Genomic DNA, 17,346 nt, shown 5'->3' on the forward strand with positions numbered 1-17,346 from the left:
TCTAAAACATAAACAACGGATCATGTCGCTCCTCTGCCCAAATCTGGCAAAGCCTCCCCATTTTAACTCAGAATAAAACCACAATCTTCACAAAGGCCTACAAGACCTCTGTGATTTGACCCCTGGCCCCCTTCCTCTCCCATTCCTCAGGCTCACTTGCTCTAGCCCCCAGCATCCCTGTTCTTTAAACACACTGGCACGTTCGTTCCTGCCTTTGGGCCTCGGTGCTGGCTGGTGCACCTCCTGACATCTGTGTAGCTGGCTCCTTCACCAACTGCAGGTCCTTCTCCATGAGGACAACCCGACTCCTGTATTTAAAACTGCCCTCCCCACACTCAGGATCCCCTTCAAGTGTCTCACTTTTCCTTTTCCATAGCACTTACCATCTTCTAACACACCGCCCAAGTTCCTCATTCTGTGGATCTTTTAATTGTCTGTCTTCCCCTGTTAGAATGTAAGCCGTTTGAAGGCAGGGCTCTTTGTTTAGTTCTCTGATGTACTCCAAGCACCAGAACAGAGCTTGGCACACAGTAGGAGCTCATCGCTGAAACTGGACCATCAATCTATTTAACCCATTCTTTACTGCTGCACATTGAAATGGCTTCTGGCTTTCACTATTATAAGGCATGTTTCGATAGACATCCTTGTACATCTTTGTGTACTTGTGTGATAACTTCTTAATTGAAAAATCCCCCAAATGGAATTGCTGAGTAAACGGCAGCGACTGCAAACTTAATACTTTAAAATTGCTGAGTAGGCTAAACAAATCTATCTGCTGGCCACCTGACTGTGAGTATCTCAAGGGCAGGAAAGGAGGCACCTCAGACATCACATAGTCCACTCCCCTCATTTTACAGATAAAGAGACTCGGAGAGGTGAACTGACTTATCCCAGTTTGCAGAGGTGATAAAATTGCAGAAAAAGAGTCCCAGCTTGATGTTCTAGAGTCAAGTCTAGTACACTATTCTATCACACTAGAGGCATTAAAAATAACCACTGAACAATGTCAGTAAATTAAAGTGCACCTAAGATTGTGTGAGCAGGAGAAAGAACGAGAACATAGCAGGCACATACCTGAGAGACCCAGTCTCATGTAAAGCGAGAAGAGACGTCACCTAGCAAGGTCAAGCGGCCACAGAGCAAAGGTCCAAGGGGGGAATCAACGTGTCTTGAGCCCTTTCTAAGACAGGCAGCATGCCTACAGCTTTATATCCGTTATCACTTTTCACACCCACAAACCCCCTGCGTGGTTAAGTATCGTCATCTTCATGGATGAGGAAGCGGGTGCTTGGAGAGGCTGAGCCAACCTAGCTGGCATCACAGTTAGTGTGCAGTAGGACCAAGATTTGAACCCAGGCCCAGCCGACTGCAAAGCCAGGCTCCTTCCTGTCTCCAGTACTCTCTTCCACCCTCGGCTCTGAACGCTGGAGGGATCAATTTCTTAGAGACGGACCCACCATCAATGACTACATAGGCCAGAAGCCACCGTATTTAACTGATCCTGGGGAATATGCCTTCCCAGTACCTGCATCATTCAGCGGTGCCCTCTACCAGACTTTGGGACTAGAATCAGTAATTAGAATGGTGGCTGGTGGGCCCAGAATCAGGACAAGGGATGCAGGAGTCTTGGGAGAGCAAAGGAAACTGAAGAGATCTTTTGCGCTTGCTGTTCCCCCCTACTCTTCCCTCAGATATTCCGGAAGCTCGCTCTCTCGCCCCCTATGGGCCACCTGCTCAGTGAGCCCTTCCTCATCTGCCTGATTTAAAACTGAAGCCTCTCACCCGGGCATTCCCCAGCACCCGGCCTTTTTTATCACACTCTACCACCATCTGGCGGGCTGTATATTTTATTTGTTTGTTTGTCTCTCTTCACTAGAATATAGAAGCTCTATGAATGTAGGGTTTTGGGCTATTTTGTTTACTGCTGTATCCTTAATATCTAGAATAGTTCCTGGCACTCAGTTTTTTAAAAACAAGTAAATGGATAAAAGTATTCAAAGTCAGATCCAGATTCAAATTCCAGCTCTGCTACCCATTAGCTGTGCAACCTTAGGCAAGTCATTTAACCTCTCTGAGTCTCAGTTTCCTTATTTGTAAAATGGAGATAAATTGTTGTGAGGACTAAATGACATAATATAAAAATGAGCCTAGCCCAGAGCCTGGAATATAGTGGGCGCCTAATTAATCACAACTCTTATTATTAAGTATTATTTCATCCAGACCATGTGAAGTCTGATCTAGAGACTTGTCTCTTATATGAGCGGAATTTTAACCTCCATGAGTCTCTCTCCCTTCCTTGTGTGGAGTGGGATAAACAATGTTACACTCTCACTATGCTCCCATCAATATAGCTTTTTTCTAGTTAAAACAGAATACAAGTGATTGGTTTCATTTATTTTACTTAAAATTACCATTGAGTCCTTGGAATTACCTACATCACCTTCATCAAACATAAGCATTTCTCAGTCTATAAAAGGCTATTCCTTGGATCATTTCTACAAAGGACTTCGATTCTTAATATTATACCGATTTCTAAACTCTGAAGGAATGTTACTTCTTTCCTATAGACTATCACATGAATTAGAATAGCATAAAGAATGATACATATTTGGTGTTTAAATTTGTGGTATTCTTCCTCTTGAAAAGATACTTAAGATTATAATAAGAATACCGAAATTCCTTAAAGTCCAGACCTAACTAATCCCTTCCTCTCCCTCCATCCAAGCTGGGAAGGAAGAGTCAGAAAAGTCGAAAGCACTGTTTTCTCCCTAAGATTCAGGCTGGGAAATGACCACTATGACTGGTGGTGACTTAGGGTCTCTGAGTTACAGTGGACAACACAATTTCTATCGTCTCCTCCTCTGCCTTGAAACTCTCTACACTCCAAAGTTCCGGGTTCACAAAGCGAGCTCAGCAAGTACAGTTCTCCTATTCTTATCCTGATTCAGCATAACCTGGCTGGATAACAAGGACACACCAGAATCCACACGAACTTGAGTAGCAAATTTAAAAGAAAGGCAAAGTGTGTTACCGTTTTCAGAAACATTTGATTTTTCTACGGATCAATGTTTCGGGCTAATTTGCAGATCCCGGGGAATTAAAAATACAAATATCTTCTCCTCTTTTTGAGTCTGTAAGAGGGTGTTCTTTCTGTAAAGTAGTAAAGATCTCTCTTTTGAGGTGTCAAATTATATTTGCTTTCATTATGCAATCCTAAACGTGTGTCACGTCTTTTAGGGAAATTCTTTCATTTTCCCCTCTGTCGCATACACATATTCATCTTTCTTTCAACTTTTCCATATGCCTTAAGGGATGGTACAGAGCCAACTCAAAGAACATGGCACTGTCAAATCTGGCTAAATACAAACCTGTTAATAAACAAACTACTAAGATGCAAAATGATGTGAAACAACACAAAATCAAGAACACAGAGCTTCAGGAGGAAAAAAAAATACTGTAACCAGTATCTAGGCAGACCGTTTTCCTACACAGTATGAAGTTGTTATACACTTAGCTATTTTTAGGAATAATTCCTTGAAAGAGAGGAATTATTCTTTCTTTTAAAATAAGAAGTCATGGTGGACAAACATTAGATGATCATCCAACTTGGGTTTCCCTAAAACGATATCTGATTTCAAGACACGCAACCTCCTTGACGCCCTGGTAACTGTCTGCAGCTCCCAGCGAGCACTGAGTGTGCTGTGATGATTCAGGTGTGTCTCTTAGTTGAGTTTCCTGGGTGCGAGGACCAGGTTTACTTATTTCTGAGCAGTGCAGCACAGTGGTTAAGACTGAACTCTGGAGTCAGACTTCTGGGTCCATAGCCCGACACTGCTGCTTATGAACAGTGTGACCTCAGTTGTTCCTTAACCTTCCTGGGCCTCAGTTTCCTCATCTGTAAAATAGGGATAATAACAGTCTCTCCCTCGTTGGGTTACTTTGGGGATAAAGACAATCCATACAAAGCATTTAGCACAATGAAAAATAAGTAAAATGCTAAAAAAAAAAAGTTATAATATTTACTTTAGTGTTTAATATGGTACTTGGTCCATTAAGAAAAAAGTTCTTTTTTTTATTGGCCATGCCATGCAGCTTGCGGGATATAAGTTCCCGGACCAGAGATTGAACCCAGGCCATGGGAGTGAAAGCACTGAGTCCTAACCACTGGACTGCCAGGGAACTCCCAAGAAAGAAGTTTTAAATGAGAACATGCAATGAATTCCTTATCATCTTCTACTTATTCCTGTAGTATTATACTATTCTGTACTTGCGAATGTGAGGTTGGTGTGAATTTTCCGGGTACCTATTTTCTCTTCAATTAACAGTAAGCTCCTCAAGGTCAGGGGCAGTGCTGACTATTTCTGGACCCTCCTCCACAGCATGGTTGTCTATAAATGCTGGATGCTTTTGCACACTAGTTATTACCAAACTGCATGACCGTAGATTCCATCTAAATAGCTACAACATTTCTCCTCTGGGTGGAACTGTTCCATTTCCTTCATTTACTGCAATTCAGCATTTTATGTTATTCTGAGATAATGTCCAGGCTTCCCCAGACCACCCAGCTAATCTTTAAGATTGTCTGCTCTTTCTGTCAACTCAGAATAGAAACATTTTCTGCAGTAACTGTCTTCAAGGATAATGCTGCCTTGCTCGGACAGGGAGCGCCCATGGATACATGGAGACATGGATATCTCATCTCAATGTCATCTAACATTCCAAGTGGAACTTGACTGTCAGGAATCTTCAACACATCCCAAGGTTCCAAAGAGGAAAACCAAACTAATTTAATACATTTAGTCAAAACCTGCTTTCGAGGAGACTTGGGGGGTGAGGCGGGGGAACAGACCAAATTCCTATAAACGTTGCTTCTATGGATCTAAATCCATCTTCTTCCATCCTTGTCATTTTGAGTCCTGACTTATTAGGACTATACAGCACAACAACCCCAAAGGATGGCAAGACCTTCAATCATCACAGATTTAAGGACCCCGAAAGGCAGCAGGGCATCGTGTTCTCCACGGGGATTATAGAGCCAGACTCCCTGGGTTTGAATCCCAGCTCTGCCGAATACCAACTGTGGGACCTTGGACAAGGTACCAATATGAGCCAAGTCTCTATAAAAGCGGGATGACAACAGCAGCTGCCTCAAGGAGTTGTTTATGAGTTGATACTCACATTAGTGCTTGGCATACGGTAAGCTGTCAATAAATATAAGCTATTATTATTATGCTTATATTATTATTGTCATGTCATTGCACTTGGTATGTCCAAACCACAGTCATTATTTAGAATCACTTCTCCCCAATTCAACTCTTCTCTGTATTTCCTGCCCATCCAGTTGCTCAAGTCAGAATGCAGAGTCAACCTTGACTCCCTCTCTTTTCCTCATTTCTCACATTTAAATGGTCCTCAGGTGCCAGGTCCCTTCGTGATCCTACCCCTGAAATATCGGACACTTGGCCCCTCTCTGCTCCTACTGCCCAAGCTCAGGCCAATGGTTGCTGTCTTGCCAGGACTGGTAACCTCCCTGCCCCTATTCTCACCTTCTTTAATTTGTCCTTCACACAGCTTGAACAGTTAGCTTTCTAAAGCACAGACCTGATTAGATCACTCTTGGCTTTACTACGTACTATACAATAAAGTCCAGCTTCCTTAGCCTGGACTTCAAGGATCCTTACCACCTGGCTCCCAGCATGCTCTTCCTGCTTCCTCCACTCTCACCTGCACTCAAGTCACACCTTGCTGCTGGCTCTTCTGAGGATGCTCTTTGTTGCCCTGCCTGCACTGTTCCCTCTTGCCTGAATGTTACTCCTCCATTTCCTGTCCAGCCAGCTTCTAATCATCTAATCATCTTTAGCTAAAAATAAGGCAAAGGTCAGTGCTTGACAGTCTATGAGCTGAAGAAAACTAACATTTGAGAAAGATTTTTAAAAGGAATTTACAAAACAGGTGCTCTCAAAAATTTTAGTTTGGTAAACCAGAAAACCCCGTTAACCAGAAATTCTCTAAGGTTCATTTATTAAGTACTTCATATATATCAGGCACTTAAAACACATTTTTTTCTCATTTAATATTCATAACAATCCTGTTGGTTTGACATCATAACCCCATTTTAGAGCTGAAGAAACTTAGGCTAAGTAATTTGTCCAAGGACACAAAGTAGTAAATGATACAGCTGAGATCTGAAAACTGGTCTCTATGACTCCAAGGCATGTGTTCATAACAGCTGACCACTGTGCTATGTTGCCTCACGTCATGTATGTTTGCCTGTTGGCTCTGATCTGACCTTGGTGTAAATGCATTACCGTTCTAAATTATGCACTGGGTCAATGTTTACGTTCTGCTATGGGGTTGTTATTTTTTTGTTTTTTTTTTTGGCGGTATGCGGGCCTCTCACTGTTGCGGCCTCTCCCGTTGCGGAGCACAGGCTCCGGACGCGCAGGCTCAGCGGCCATGGCTCACGGGCCCAGCCTCTCCGCGGCATGTGGGATCTTCCCGGACCGGGGCACGAACCCGTGTCCCCTGCATCGGCAGGCGGACTCTCAACCACTGCGCCACCAGGGAGGCCCTGCTATGGGGTTTTAATGTCAGCTCCTAGACTGAAGAGGTTAAATGATTTTCAGCACACCACCTGGCATGGCACAAAGTGCAGCTGCGCTGTGTGATGAACCCGGTGGCTTCCGCCTGGCCTCGGCCTCTCATTTGTTCATCAGACGCCACAGAAAGCACCTGCCGGCCGCCCGCCCCGCGTGAGACAATGTGCTAAACTTACTCCCTTGTCTTCCAAGAACTTGACTACATCTTAGGAAAGCATTCGGGCAAATCTGAGTACCTGAGTGCCTCTGGACAACAGGTTGAAATTCCTGCTTTAGAATAAATGAACTGATGGCTTTCAGGGGGGCACGCTCTCCAGAGAAATCCAGGCCCCTCGGCCCCTATGGTTGAGTTTGTCCCTTTTTAGTTACTCACTAGGTCTGCTAATGCCTATGAAACACATACAAATACATGCACACACATTTAATTCAGTAATTCCAACTTTTAGGAGTTATTAAAATAAATATCCTTCCTGGATCAGTAAAATTTTCCTGGCGCTAAGTGGTGCCTATGAACAAAGGAAAGGCTAATCTGTGATTGAGAGTGGTAACCTAGAACCATTAGAATACTATGGGTTATAGGCTGAATTGTGTGCCCCCAAAATGCACAGGTTGAAGCTCTAATCCCCAGTACTTCAGAGTGTGATTATATTTGGAGATAGGGCCTTTAAAGAGGTAATTAAGTTAAAATGGGGTTGTTAGGGTCACAGAAAGAGTGTGATACACCAGACCCAGACACATACATAGAGAAGACCATGTGAACACACAGGGAGAAGGTGGCCATCTGCAAGCCAAGGAGAGAAGCTTCACAAGAAACCAAACCTGTCAACACCTTGATCTTGGACTTCTAACCTTGAGAACTATGAGAAGATACATTTCTGCTGTTTAAGCCTCCCTGTCTGTGGTATCTTGCTATGGCTGCCCTAGCAAATTAATACAGAGTGAAATCACAAACACCGTAAGGATAACCTGCAGATCCTACCAGCATTAAAACTGGTGCTCGAGGGCTGCTTTGTTCAACCAATAATTTTTAAGGTTCTCCTCTATATACAGGCCCTCAACTAGATGTTAGCAGACTACATAGATAAAGCTTCAAGTTAGTAACGCTAACTTGATGAAAGTGGCTTACACATTTCCCCTCTCTGAAAATGTGTCCCCAGGAAAACACCAGTCACCATGAATTTGTGAAGGGAAGTCACATTAACTGTTCCTTCTCCCAAATAGCCCATAAAATTCAAGAGACGTAAAAGTCACCTTCTCCTATACCAACATCTTCCAAGGAATAAAATGATCTTACCCAACCCTTCCAGTTCTTGAACTACTTCCTTCCAAACAGGCTCAATATGGATACAGCTAAAGCACCAATCTGAGGTGATCTTAATGAGGTAGGGTTTCTTGAAGCTATCTGGAACCACTTCGTTCACATAATGTGAAAAGTGCAATAAATACTTTTCATCAATTGAGTCTCGCCGTTCAGAATTAAAAGGGAAGTGAAAAAACGGTTCATCAAAATAAAAATTCTCATGGAAATGGCGGAAGCGATACTCTCGCTGCTGCTTCTGGTGGCCCTGGTTCTCCTCGGCATCTCCATAGTGGTCATAATGTGATCTCTTTTCTTCATTGGAAAGAATCTATAAAGAAAGGGAAAAAAAAAAATAAGAAATCCGGGAAACGAAGGAAAAAAAAGGAGATCATCTAAAGGACTTTCCTGTAAGCAGCTTGGAAGACATAGGAAAAAAATAAATGTAAAGATACAACACAATTAGATGTTTTAAACACAATCACTCTATATACCATGAAACACTTCTCTTAATAGAAAAATTAAGTATTTCAGAAACAAAATACTTCAGTTGTGTAGCTACTCATGATCATCTTGGCTTTAAAGATTCTGAGCTATCACACGACTAAACACGTCAATAAAGCAAAGAAAACTTAATGTAACTTTGATCGCTAGGGCTCAACCTCGAGAACGTTGACTCAGTCATACCATCTAGGTTGGAGTCATTCAGACGAAGGTATGGAAAGCTGAGAACACCAAAAAGTAGCCACAGGATTGAATTCTGTGACTGTATGTTAGCTGACTTTGTCTTACTTAGAAGTAACTTTGACGTCTAAAATTCAAGAACCTGTTTTAGGATGAAGCATCATTCTATAAGCCAAGCACCGTCTGTGGAAGAACATTACCCTACACAAATCAGGAAGCCATGGACTTATCTTTCTTGCATATTCCAGACCAACTTACTTAACCTGATATGTTGGAAAACTGTTAAAAACGTTGTGTTTAAATGTATTTGTAACCTTAACTCACTTTAATAAATATAGGCAAATTGTTCTGTGATTCTTTAATATAAGTTTCTAGTATATGTGCTGCCAAAGTGAGCATGTAATATAAGGAAATAGAGACATATGTTCAGGGTGACTCTAAAATTCCAATTAAAGCCTTTAAAATAGGCCAGTTTTCCTAAGAGCTGAGTGTTCAGGTACTAGTTTCAACATATTGGATGTGGCCAAATATGTTGTCTCTACCATCACCTAGAAACGGGGTCAAGGGCATGGGGAACATGCCCTCTCCGAGAGGACTTTCCCAAACGGATCACCTAAGATATATTTTATAAGAGCTAAAAGATACATCACAAAGTTTGCCACGATACCTCATAAGCTTTGCTAATCTGAATGAACTTGTCTTCTGCTCCAGGATCTTTGTTTTTGTCAGGATGCCTGAAACACAAAGGGGAAGGCAGTGAGGATGGATTTACTGTTCTGTACACGGTCAATTGACATCTTCGTACACACAGAGGCAAAGGGAAGGGCATTCTGTTAGGACAGTTTCTTAAAAATGGGAGGAGCAATGAGTTGCTTCACGTGACTACAGTAAATAAACTGTGAACAGGCAATTTCTTCCCAAAGCGCTTCAGCTGGGCACATGTTCAAAGCACCAGAGAGCGCTCCAGGCTCTCACTGAGGAAGGGTGGGATGCGTATCTGTCTTTACGCTGCTCCCAAACACTGCTGGAGCTCAAGGGTCAAGTCACTTATCCGTAAGAACCAACTTCTTTTCCCAGGATGGCAGCATTTCATCCCAATGTTAGAATGGTATCAATGTAGGTATTTCTTCTGACAACTCAGGTAGACAAAGCAAACAGTTTTTAGGATAATCCATGAATTTGTTTAGTAACAGCCATGTTCCAAATGGTATCTTGCTGCTGATGTTCAAATTAGGACATTTTAGTTTTCACTATTCCCCTGGTTATCCCACCTGCCTGACCGCCTACTTACAAATGGATAATAATTACAAGGCCACATGTTTTAAAATGTGAGAAAAATCTAGTTTATACAAAGTGATTTCAACTAATATTGGAACTAATATTTGCTATTATACACAGTTGGCAATTAACTGTATCCATCTTGCTGCCATATATTATTCTGTAATCTTCTTGTATTGGTACCAATTTCAGCTTTGGGGATTCTAAAGTTTTGGAAAGTAGGGGCTGGGTTTTACTTCCTTAGAACTGCTTAAGATCTAAATCAGTGTTTTCTACCAACTGATTTTTTCAATGTTCATTTTATTAAGAGATTCTATTACAGAGCTTATTTTTTTGTAATCACTCCTGCTAACTTCTAGTACATTTCCTCTAGCAAAGGTTCTGGAAAGAAACAATCCACTGGGAAGCAAATGACTACTAAAAACAGCACCAAGTACATAGGAATAAAAAAAATTTACAACTTGACCAACTTATTCTAGCAGGAACATGTTTGAATGAATTATACCAATATTCTGACTTCTCTAGAAATAAAAAACCTTCAAATTATTGGCTGTTGAATTTAGACATCATTCCTCCCTTAAATATTTAATCCTGTTATGAATATTAGTAGGGAAAAAATCTCAGCTAGATGTCAATGAAAATAATGACTTAAGGAAACAAGATGGTGGTTCCAAAGTATGTTTCTGGATGACTGGAAAAAAAAAAGTGCTTTCAATGTTCAAACTTAGGCCAAAGGTTGAGAAGATAAAAATTATGCAATTACACAAATGAAGATTTAACATACAGAACTCTGTAGGGGAAGAAGGGAAGGGTAGCAAGGAGCTTTTAAGGAGACTGAACCAAAGACAGACTATTGAGACCTGCGTTAAAACCACAGATCCTGAAACAGAGGAAACCAAGGCCCAAGAACAAGGAGGATACCATAAGACGGTTTTAGCTTATAAGGAATATTTTCCTTATTATAGGAAGATACCACAAAGTTGAAAACATTTAGAAAAGGATAAATTCAGCTCTAGGAAAGTACCATCTAATGCTATTTTCAGTGTACATGAAACATTTCACAGACTACAATATTATACACACCCTTTAAATTTCAAAGTGAAGAAAATACTGTACTTGGTATCTACTGGCTGTCTAACGCTACCTTTAAGGGAAAAAAAACGAAGGTAGAAAAAGTAATATAGGAAAGTATCAGACAAATCAATTACTGTTGAGGTGAATGACTACATTATACCCATTTGCTTCAAATCAAATTTTATGATGCCTTTTTCTTGGGGTGGGAGGAGTTATTCTGCCAGTGTAGATGACAAAAGAAAAGTACCGATAATAAAACTTAATTATTGGGAGAGAAACAGTTTTTCTGAGATAAAAAGTAATTTAATATGGTTTCTGGACTACCTGCCCTTTGTTGCAAAACCTCTATATATCCTAGCTCCCCCCATCACCTCCTCGGAGCAGTTCTCTCAGGATTACTTGAGATGCTGCCTCTCGGGCTTGAAGTCCTAAAAATTCTTGCCAAATAAAACTCTCAAAAAAAAAAAAAACCCACCAGAGGTTTCACCAAGCAAAGGGAAAGCTCTTGAGCGATGTAAGGAATACTATTAAGTGGTGAAACAGCAGAGGAAGGTTACAAATCCAATTCAACAATGAACCATTCCCCACTGTGACAGCTCACTCTGAAAAGTCAAACTGGGAAACTGCTATTTTCAGTGTACAGCTGACCCTTAAACAACATGGGGCTCAACGGAACTGCACAGTTCAAACCCATGCTGTTCAAGGGCCAACTGTATATGAAACCATTATGAAATGAAGCAAACTGTTTCATTGATAAAATGCTGCCATAGCCAAAACAGCAGAAAATAATAGTACAGTGAAAATACAAAGGTGAAGTAAAATTTTAGACTTTCATTGGATCAAATTTTAGACTTTCTATGGTGGCATATTATGCCTAGAGAGACTCTAGTTAAGGAGGAGAAGCATATGATTTATTTAATTAATATCATAACACCTTTTTTTAGCTCTGGAAGATAGAAAAGTCAAAGCTGTACATTTTAATAGATCCCACATAACCAAGCTATCATTTCTGCTTTCAAATTGTGTCAAAGGCCATATCCTGTCCAAAAGAATATTGCTACCTTGTGAATTAATTCAAAGGCCACACTGTGTCTAAAAGAATGTTGTTACCTTATGAATTGCAGATTTATGTATTTTGCTTTAAATACAAAGAGGCAAGAGTCTGAAATGATGTAGATAAAAAAGCAACTTTGCTGTAGAGTCCCTGGAAAGAGGCCATGCATAATCAGAGATTGTGTTTTTAGTATCCAATTCTGGGTTCCTCATGATATGAATATATGGTCTAAGATAGTTACATATTCAAAACATTCAAAAGTATATTTTAAACTATCTTTCACCTTTACTGCAACCAACTGAATACTCAGACGCATCTCTCACTGAAGAAAAATGGTGTCAGGCAGAGTCATGCACAGCCCGCAGTGTCATCTGCACGTGGCAGCTTTGCTCCTGCATAACTTCCTACCCACCCAGACACTAACCCACTCACTCTCGCTTCTGCCCAGATGGGTAAGTGATTAAAAAAGAAAAGAGCAGGGCTTCCCTGGTGGCTCAGTGGTTGAGAGTCCGCCTGCCGATGCAGGGGACACGGGTTCGTGCCCCGGTCTGGGAAGATCTCACATGCCGCGGAGCGGGTGGGCCCGTGAGCCATGGCCGCTGAGCCTGTGCGTCCGGAGCCTGTGCTCCGCAACGGGAGAGGCCACAACAGTGAGAAGCCCGCGTACCGCAAAAACAAAAGAAAGAAAGAAAACAGCAATAAACTACCTGCTGGTGCAGAAGGTCAACCTATGGAACCCACAGGTAATACAGACTTACCAACCATGAGCCTAGTTCCTCCCCGGAAAAACAGGGACAGCAATATCCTCCCTCAAAGGGTAATTATAAGGTTTAAATGAGATAAACAGCATAGAACCTGGAGCCTAGCATGCAGCAGGTACTTGATGATGGCTCCCATCCCAGGCTTCCTCTCCTTACTTCTGCCAGCTTTAGCTGCCTGTGTCCTCACCATCCCTTCCTCCTCCTGCTGCTCCCCTCCAGCTATATAATCTAGCGCTTCTACTGTGTCATGTCCAAGGCATCGGTGGAAGAAACCGATGTTTGTCCAAAATAAGGTTTAAATTTATTGCTATCCTGCTAAATCACAAACACTTGCTTATTCCCCAATGTCTACAGGTAAAATTAAGATTTTTCTATGTGATAATTTTTTAAAGTAATGTACTCAGTTCCTGAATATTCTTACTAAATTGAGGGCAAAAAGCTCTTACTATAAAATTTTTTTGAAAGCTTAAAAATTAAAGACCTAGACAATAGGACTGGATAGTGTTCTGTTTAGCAATGGCACTCATAAAGAGTTACTTTATGGGGCTTCCCTGGTGGCGCAGTGGTTGAGAGTCCGCCTGCCGACGCAGGGGACACGGGTTCGTGCGCCGGTCCGGGAAGATCCCACATGCCGCGGAGCGGCTGGGCCCGTGAGCCATGGCCGCTGAGCCTGCGCGTCCGGAGCCTGTGCTCCGCAACGGGAGAGGCCACAACAGTGAGAGGCCCGCGTACCGGAAAAAAAACAAAAACAAAAACAAAGAGTTACTTTATGAATCACGGGAAGGGCAGCTTATCCACTCTTGACTATATATATTTTATATATATAATTTATAATATATATTAAAAATATATTTATTAAAGTTTCCTCCTACTTACTTTAACATTAAATAAGTGAACAGTATCAAGGCAATTCTTTAAGCCAAAGAATTCCTAACAGGGGGTTTCATAGTAACAGAGGCTTTGGATCTCATCACTAAAAATTCTAGAATCACACGAATACAGGTCCTTCCACATAAAATATGTTAGACAAATATATATTATATATTTAATGAACACAGAAACAGAGACAAATAAAAGCTAACCATAATTTAGGCTTCATTCTCCTACTAAAACTGCTTAGCTTATTTTAAACTGCTATTTCTTTGTTTCACCTACCATTCCCGGGCGAGCTTCTTATAAGCCTTTTTAATATCAGCCTGACTGGCTGTTCGGCTGACCCCTAGGACTCTGTATGGGTCAAAATCCAACGCAGACAGAATTTGCAGGATCAGAACCAGAACTATCAAGAACTGCCAGGAAATGCTCAACTTTTTCACTTCCATTTCTCTTCCTTTCCAGAGCTGAAATGATTGAAGAGGCAGTAAGTTTTACTGGTAGAAATCTGGAGAGTCTTGCTTTCTAGGTAAAGGTATAAGATATACAGATGAAAAACAAAACAAAAGATATTTTGCAGGAAAAGTGCCAAGCTGTTTGACCACATCTTCTTAAATGAACAATCTTGCTACTGTTTCTGAATATCACAAATAAGAACTATTATAGATGAAGAGATGAGCAATAAGAATAGCAACTCTCCAAAATCCTTGTATCAGAAAAGCTTCAGGAATGACTGAAAACGAATGAGAAGAAGAAATAATAAGCAAACGTGGGAAAACATACACAGGGAAATCAAGGCAACTACATCTCAAATACACTATTTCACTTATTATGACAATAATAGTTTAAACTTAAAATATGTGGTTAGAGAATACCTCACTGAGCACATGCTAAACAAATTCATGAAATCTTAAGATTTACCATGTGCAAAACTACAAAATGAGATAGTTGTGATGCTCTTGGGAGTTAAATAAGTATAAGAATGAAAGTGAAATACTCAAAAAAAAACTGCAGTTACAACTTTGTGTGCCCCAATTCTATTCTTTCTCACCATGCCCATTCAAACAAGAAAATAAGAAGCTGTTCTTTAATCACTAGCAACTGTCATTACAAATGGAGACCTCAGATGAAAAAAAGTGGTGAGAAACATTTTAGTTTGCCACGTGAAGGGGGATTAATGGCAAAGATCGTAGACCAGGCATGATCTTCAAATGTTAAAGCTCCAGCTCTGGTGAGTGTAGTGACTGAATTCACTGTGGATTTTGGAAATAATGCCAGCTGGTAAATGAACAAGGTAGTGCTGTACTGCAGGGACATTTACACTCCAGGAGTATGATCTTTGTGATATCACACAATGATTTTTCAAGGGCCATATCTTGGTTTCTCACAAATCACTAAAATTTTAAGGATCAAGTATCTAATATGGCATCTTACTTAAGGGAGACAAAGCTGTAACATTGTGGATTTTGACAAGTGGGAGTCTAAATCCTCAAGAAATTGACTAATCGGATGGCCACCGTTTAGGACTGCAAGCATGCTGAATAAAATCCTAAAACAAACCAGTTTCTTTTCTGTAAAGGCAATCTATAACCTATTCTCTCACAAAACACATACAGCACGCTAAAAACTGAGACGGTGATGTAGCTACTAATTAAGCACATGGACTCTGGAATCCGTCTAACATTGGGGTCTGTCCTCTACCACTTTATGACCTTGGCCAAATTACTTAAAACTTGCTAAGCCTCACGTCCTCCTTCATAAAATGGGGTAAATAATACCACCTTGAAAGGATCAAAATGGGAGTTAAACGTATGTAAAGGATTTACTGAGCACGGGGTCAGCAGCCAATAAGCGGTATTTACTGCCATTATTTTTTCTACCATGCAGTGCAACCAGTGCCTTATTCAACTGTGTCAGTCGCCTCCACTTAGAGGGCCCAAGTGCCGGGGGGCTGTGTTCTTTTGCTGACAGCTCGACGGTGCCGGCCTCAAAGCAGGAAACAACCTGCCCAACAGGTAGGCTATCGCCCTCGGGCAGTATACCCCGGACCAGGCAGCCGGTCCCAGAGACATGGTTAGCTCTGAGCCCCGCCTCGAGCTCCCGCCGGAGGTCGCAACCCTCCAGGAGACAGCCGCATCCCTCGCCGCCCCCGAGAACCCTGGGCCAGGCCCCATCGGCTCCGGGTTCCCCCCGGGCCCAGCGGGGACCGGGAACGAGGAGGAACTGACGGGAGATCCCTGAGCCCGCCCGGCCCCGCCGCGTCTGCGGCTCCGCGCGTCACGCCGGGAAGTAGTTACCTGGAAAGGGCACCGTCCTAACCGGCTGCAACGTCCGTGCTCCAGTTACTTCCCGGGGCCGAGAGCCTCCGGTCCACCAGCGCTCGCCGGGGCCTGGGGAGGGGAAAGAGGAGGGACAAGCCGGAGGGCAGTCACGTGATACTTAAAGGCCCGGCGCACCAAAGGCGCGGACTGAACAGTTCTAGGGCTTCAACTTTGAAAATCTGTTTTGACCCTTGCCACCCGCCGTCTGCGCGTGGACCTGGCGCGGTTGTCATAGGAACGAGGCTCGCGCTCCGGCTGGATCCAAAAGGATGGTGGCGACCAAAGAGGCTAAAACGTCCCTCCTAGCGAGGCGAAGTCGCGATGCATGATGGGATGCCAAAACACCTCCCCTATCCAGGGAGGAGTTTCCACTTCTACCAGGAGATGGCCCTTGTCTAACAACAGTTGCTGGGGTGGGGAAGCAGTCGCTGGTCCCTATATTCTCTTTAACCCTATTCATAGAATCCTAGAGCGTCAGAGTTGGAAGGGACCTTAGGGATCGTTTCTAGTCCAACTCCACCGTATCCTGATGGGGGAGATTGAGACCCAGAGACGGGCAGGGACTTGCCCAAGGCTTAGAATCCAGGACTCCTAATCCTATATACCCAAAAGCGATCTCCACTCTAGAATGTACCAGGTCCTGTCCTAAGCACGGGAAAGGGATATGTGTATGGTGATGCTGGTGGGGGCGGTGGAGGAGAGGCACAAGTGAGTGAGGTAAACTTTCATTGAGCCAATGACATAGGTTCCTTGGGGATGTAAAGAAAGAGATTTCATGTCCTCCTGCCCTGCTTATTTAGTCTTTATCTCCTTTGCATTTATCACTATCTAACATACTGTATCTTTTATTTATTTATATTGTTTATAATCTGTCTCCTCCCACTGGAATGTAAGCACCTAAAAGCAGGGCTTTTTGGACTTCCCTGGTGGCGCAGTGGTTAAGAATCCACCTGCCAATCCAGGGGACACAGGTTTGATCCCTGGTGTGGGAAGATCCCACACGACGCGGAAGAACTAAGTCCATGCGCCACAACTACTGAGCCTGCGCGCTAGAGCCCGTGAGCCACAACTACTGAGCCCACGCGCTACAACTGCTGAAGCCCATGAGCCCTAGAGCCCGCACGCCTAGAGCCTGTGCTCCGCAACAAGAGAATCCACCGAAATGAGAAGCCTGCGCACTGCAGCAAAGAGTAGCCCCTGCTTGCTGCAACTAGAGAAAGCCCGCGCGCAGCAATGAAGACCTGACACAGCCCAAAATAAATAAATAAAAGCAGGCCTTTTAAAGTCTGTTTTGTTCGTCTCTATATTCTTGGTGCCTCTACAGACCTTGGCACAGATAGGATCTCAACAAATATTCGGGAATAAATGGATGAATGGGGCTGAGGTTTCACTGCTCAAGAGAATA

At 42.6% G+C, this 17,346-nt stretch overlaps 1 protein-coding gene across 4 annotated transcripts in view; it reads right to left on the reverse strand.

Annotated features, from left to right (window-relative positions):
• The window catches only part of DNAJC16 (DnaJ heat shock protein family (Hsp40) member C16), a 39,931-nt gene extending 23,663 nt beyond the window's left edge, over window positions 1-16,268 (reverse strand). For 2 of the 4 annotated variants that reach the window (XR_016388904.1, XM_022598432.3), the window contains exons 1-4: window positions 15,918-16,267; window positions 13,903-14,087; window positions 9,248-9,314; window positions 7,894-8,227 (exon numbers count right to left, since the gene is read on the reverse strand). Coding sequence is in view for 3 of the 4 variants with exons in the window: in XM_022598432.3 (XP_022454140.2) it covers window positions 7,894-8,227; window positions 9,248-9,314; window positions 13,903-14,069 (568 nt within the window). In the remaining variant the exon portion in view is untranslated. Of the gene's footprint in view, window positions 1-7,893; window positions 8,228-9,247; window positions 9,315-13,902; window positions 15,813-15,917 lie in introns of those variants that run through there. The other 2 variants (XM_089900779.1, XM_089900768.1) reach the window with 2 other exon arrangements.
• Window positions 16,269-17,346: the final 1,078 nt, after the last annotated feature.

Source organism: Delphinapterus leucas, chromosome 1, assembly GCF_059928025.1.
Source record: "Delphinapterus leucas isolate spDelLeu-1000000601 "Yukka" chromosome 1, BTC_Dleu_Yukka2, whole genome shotgun sequence".
NCBI lineage: Eukaryota > Metazoa > Chordata > Mammalia > Artiodactyla > Monodontidae > Delphinapterus > Delphinapterus leucas.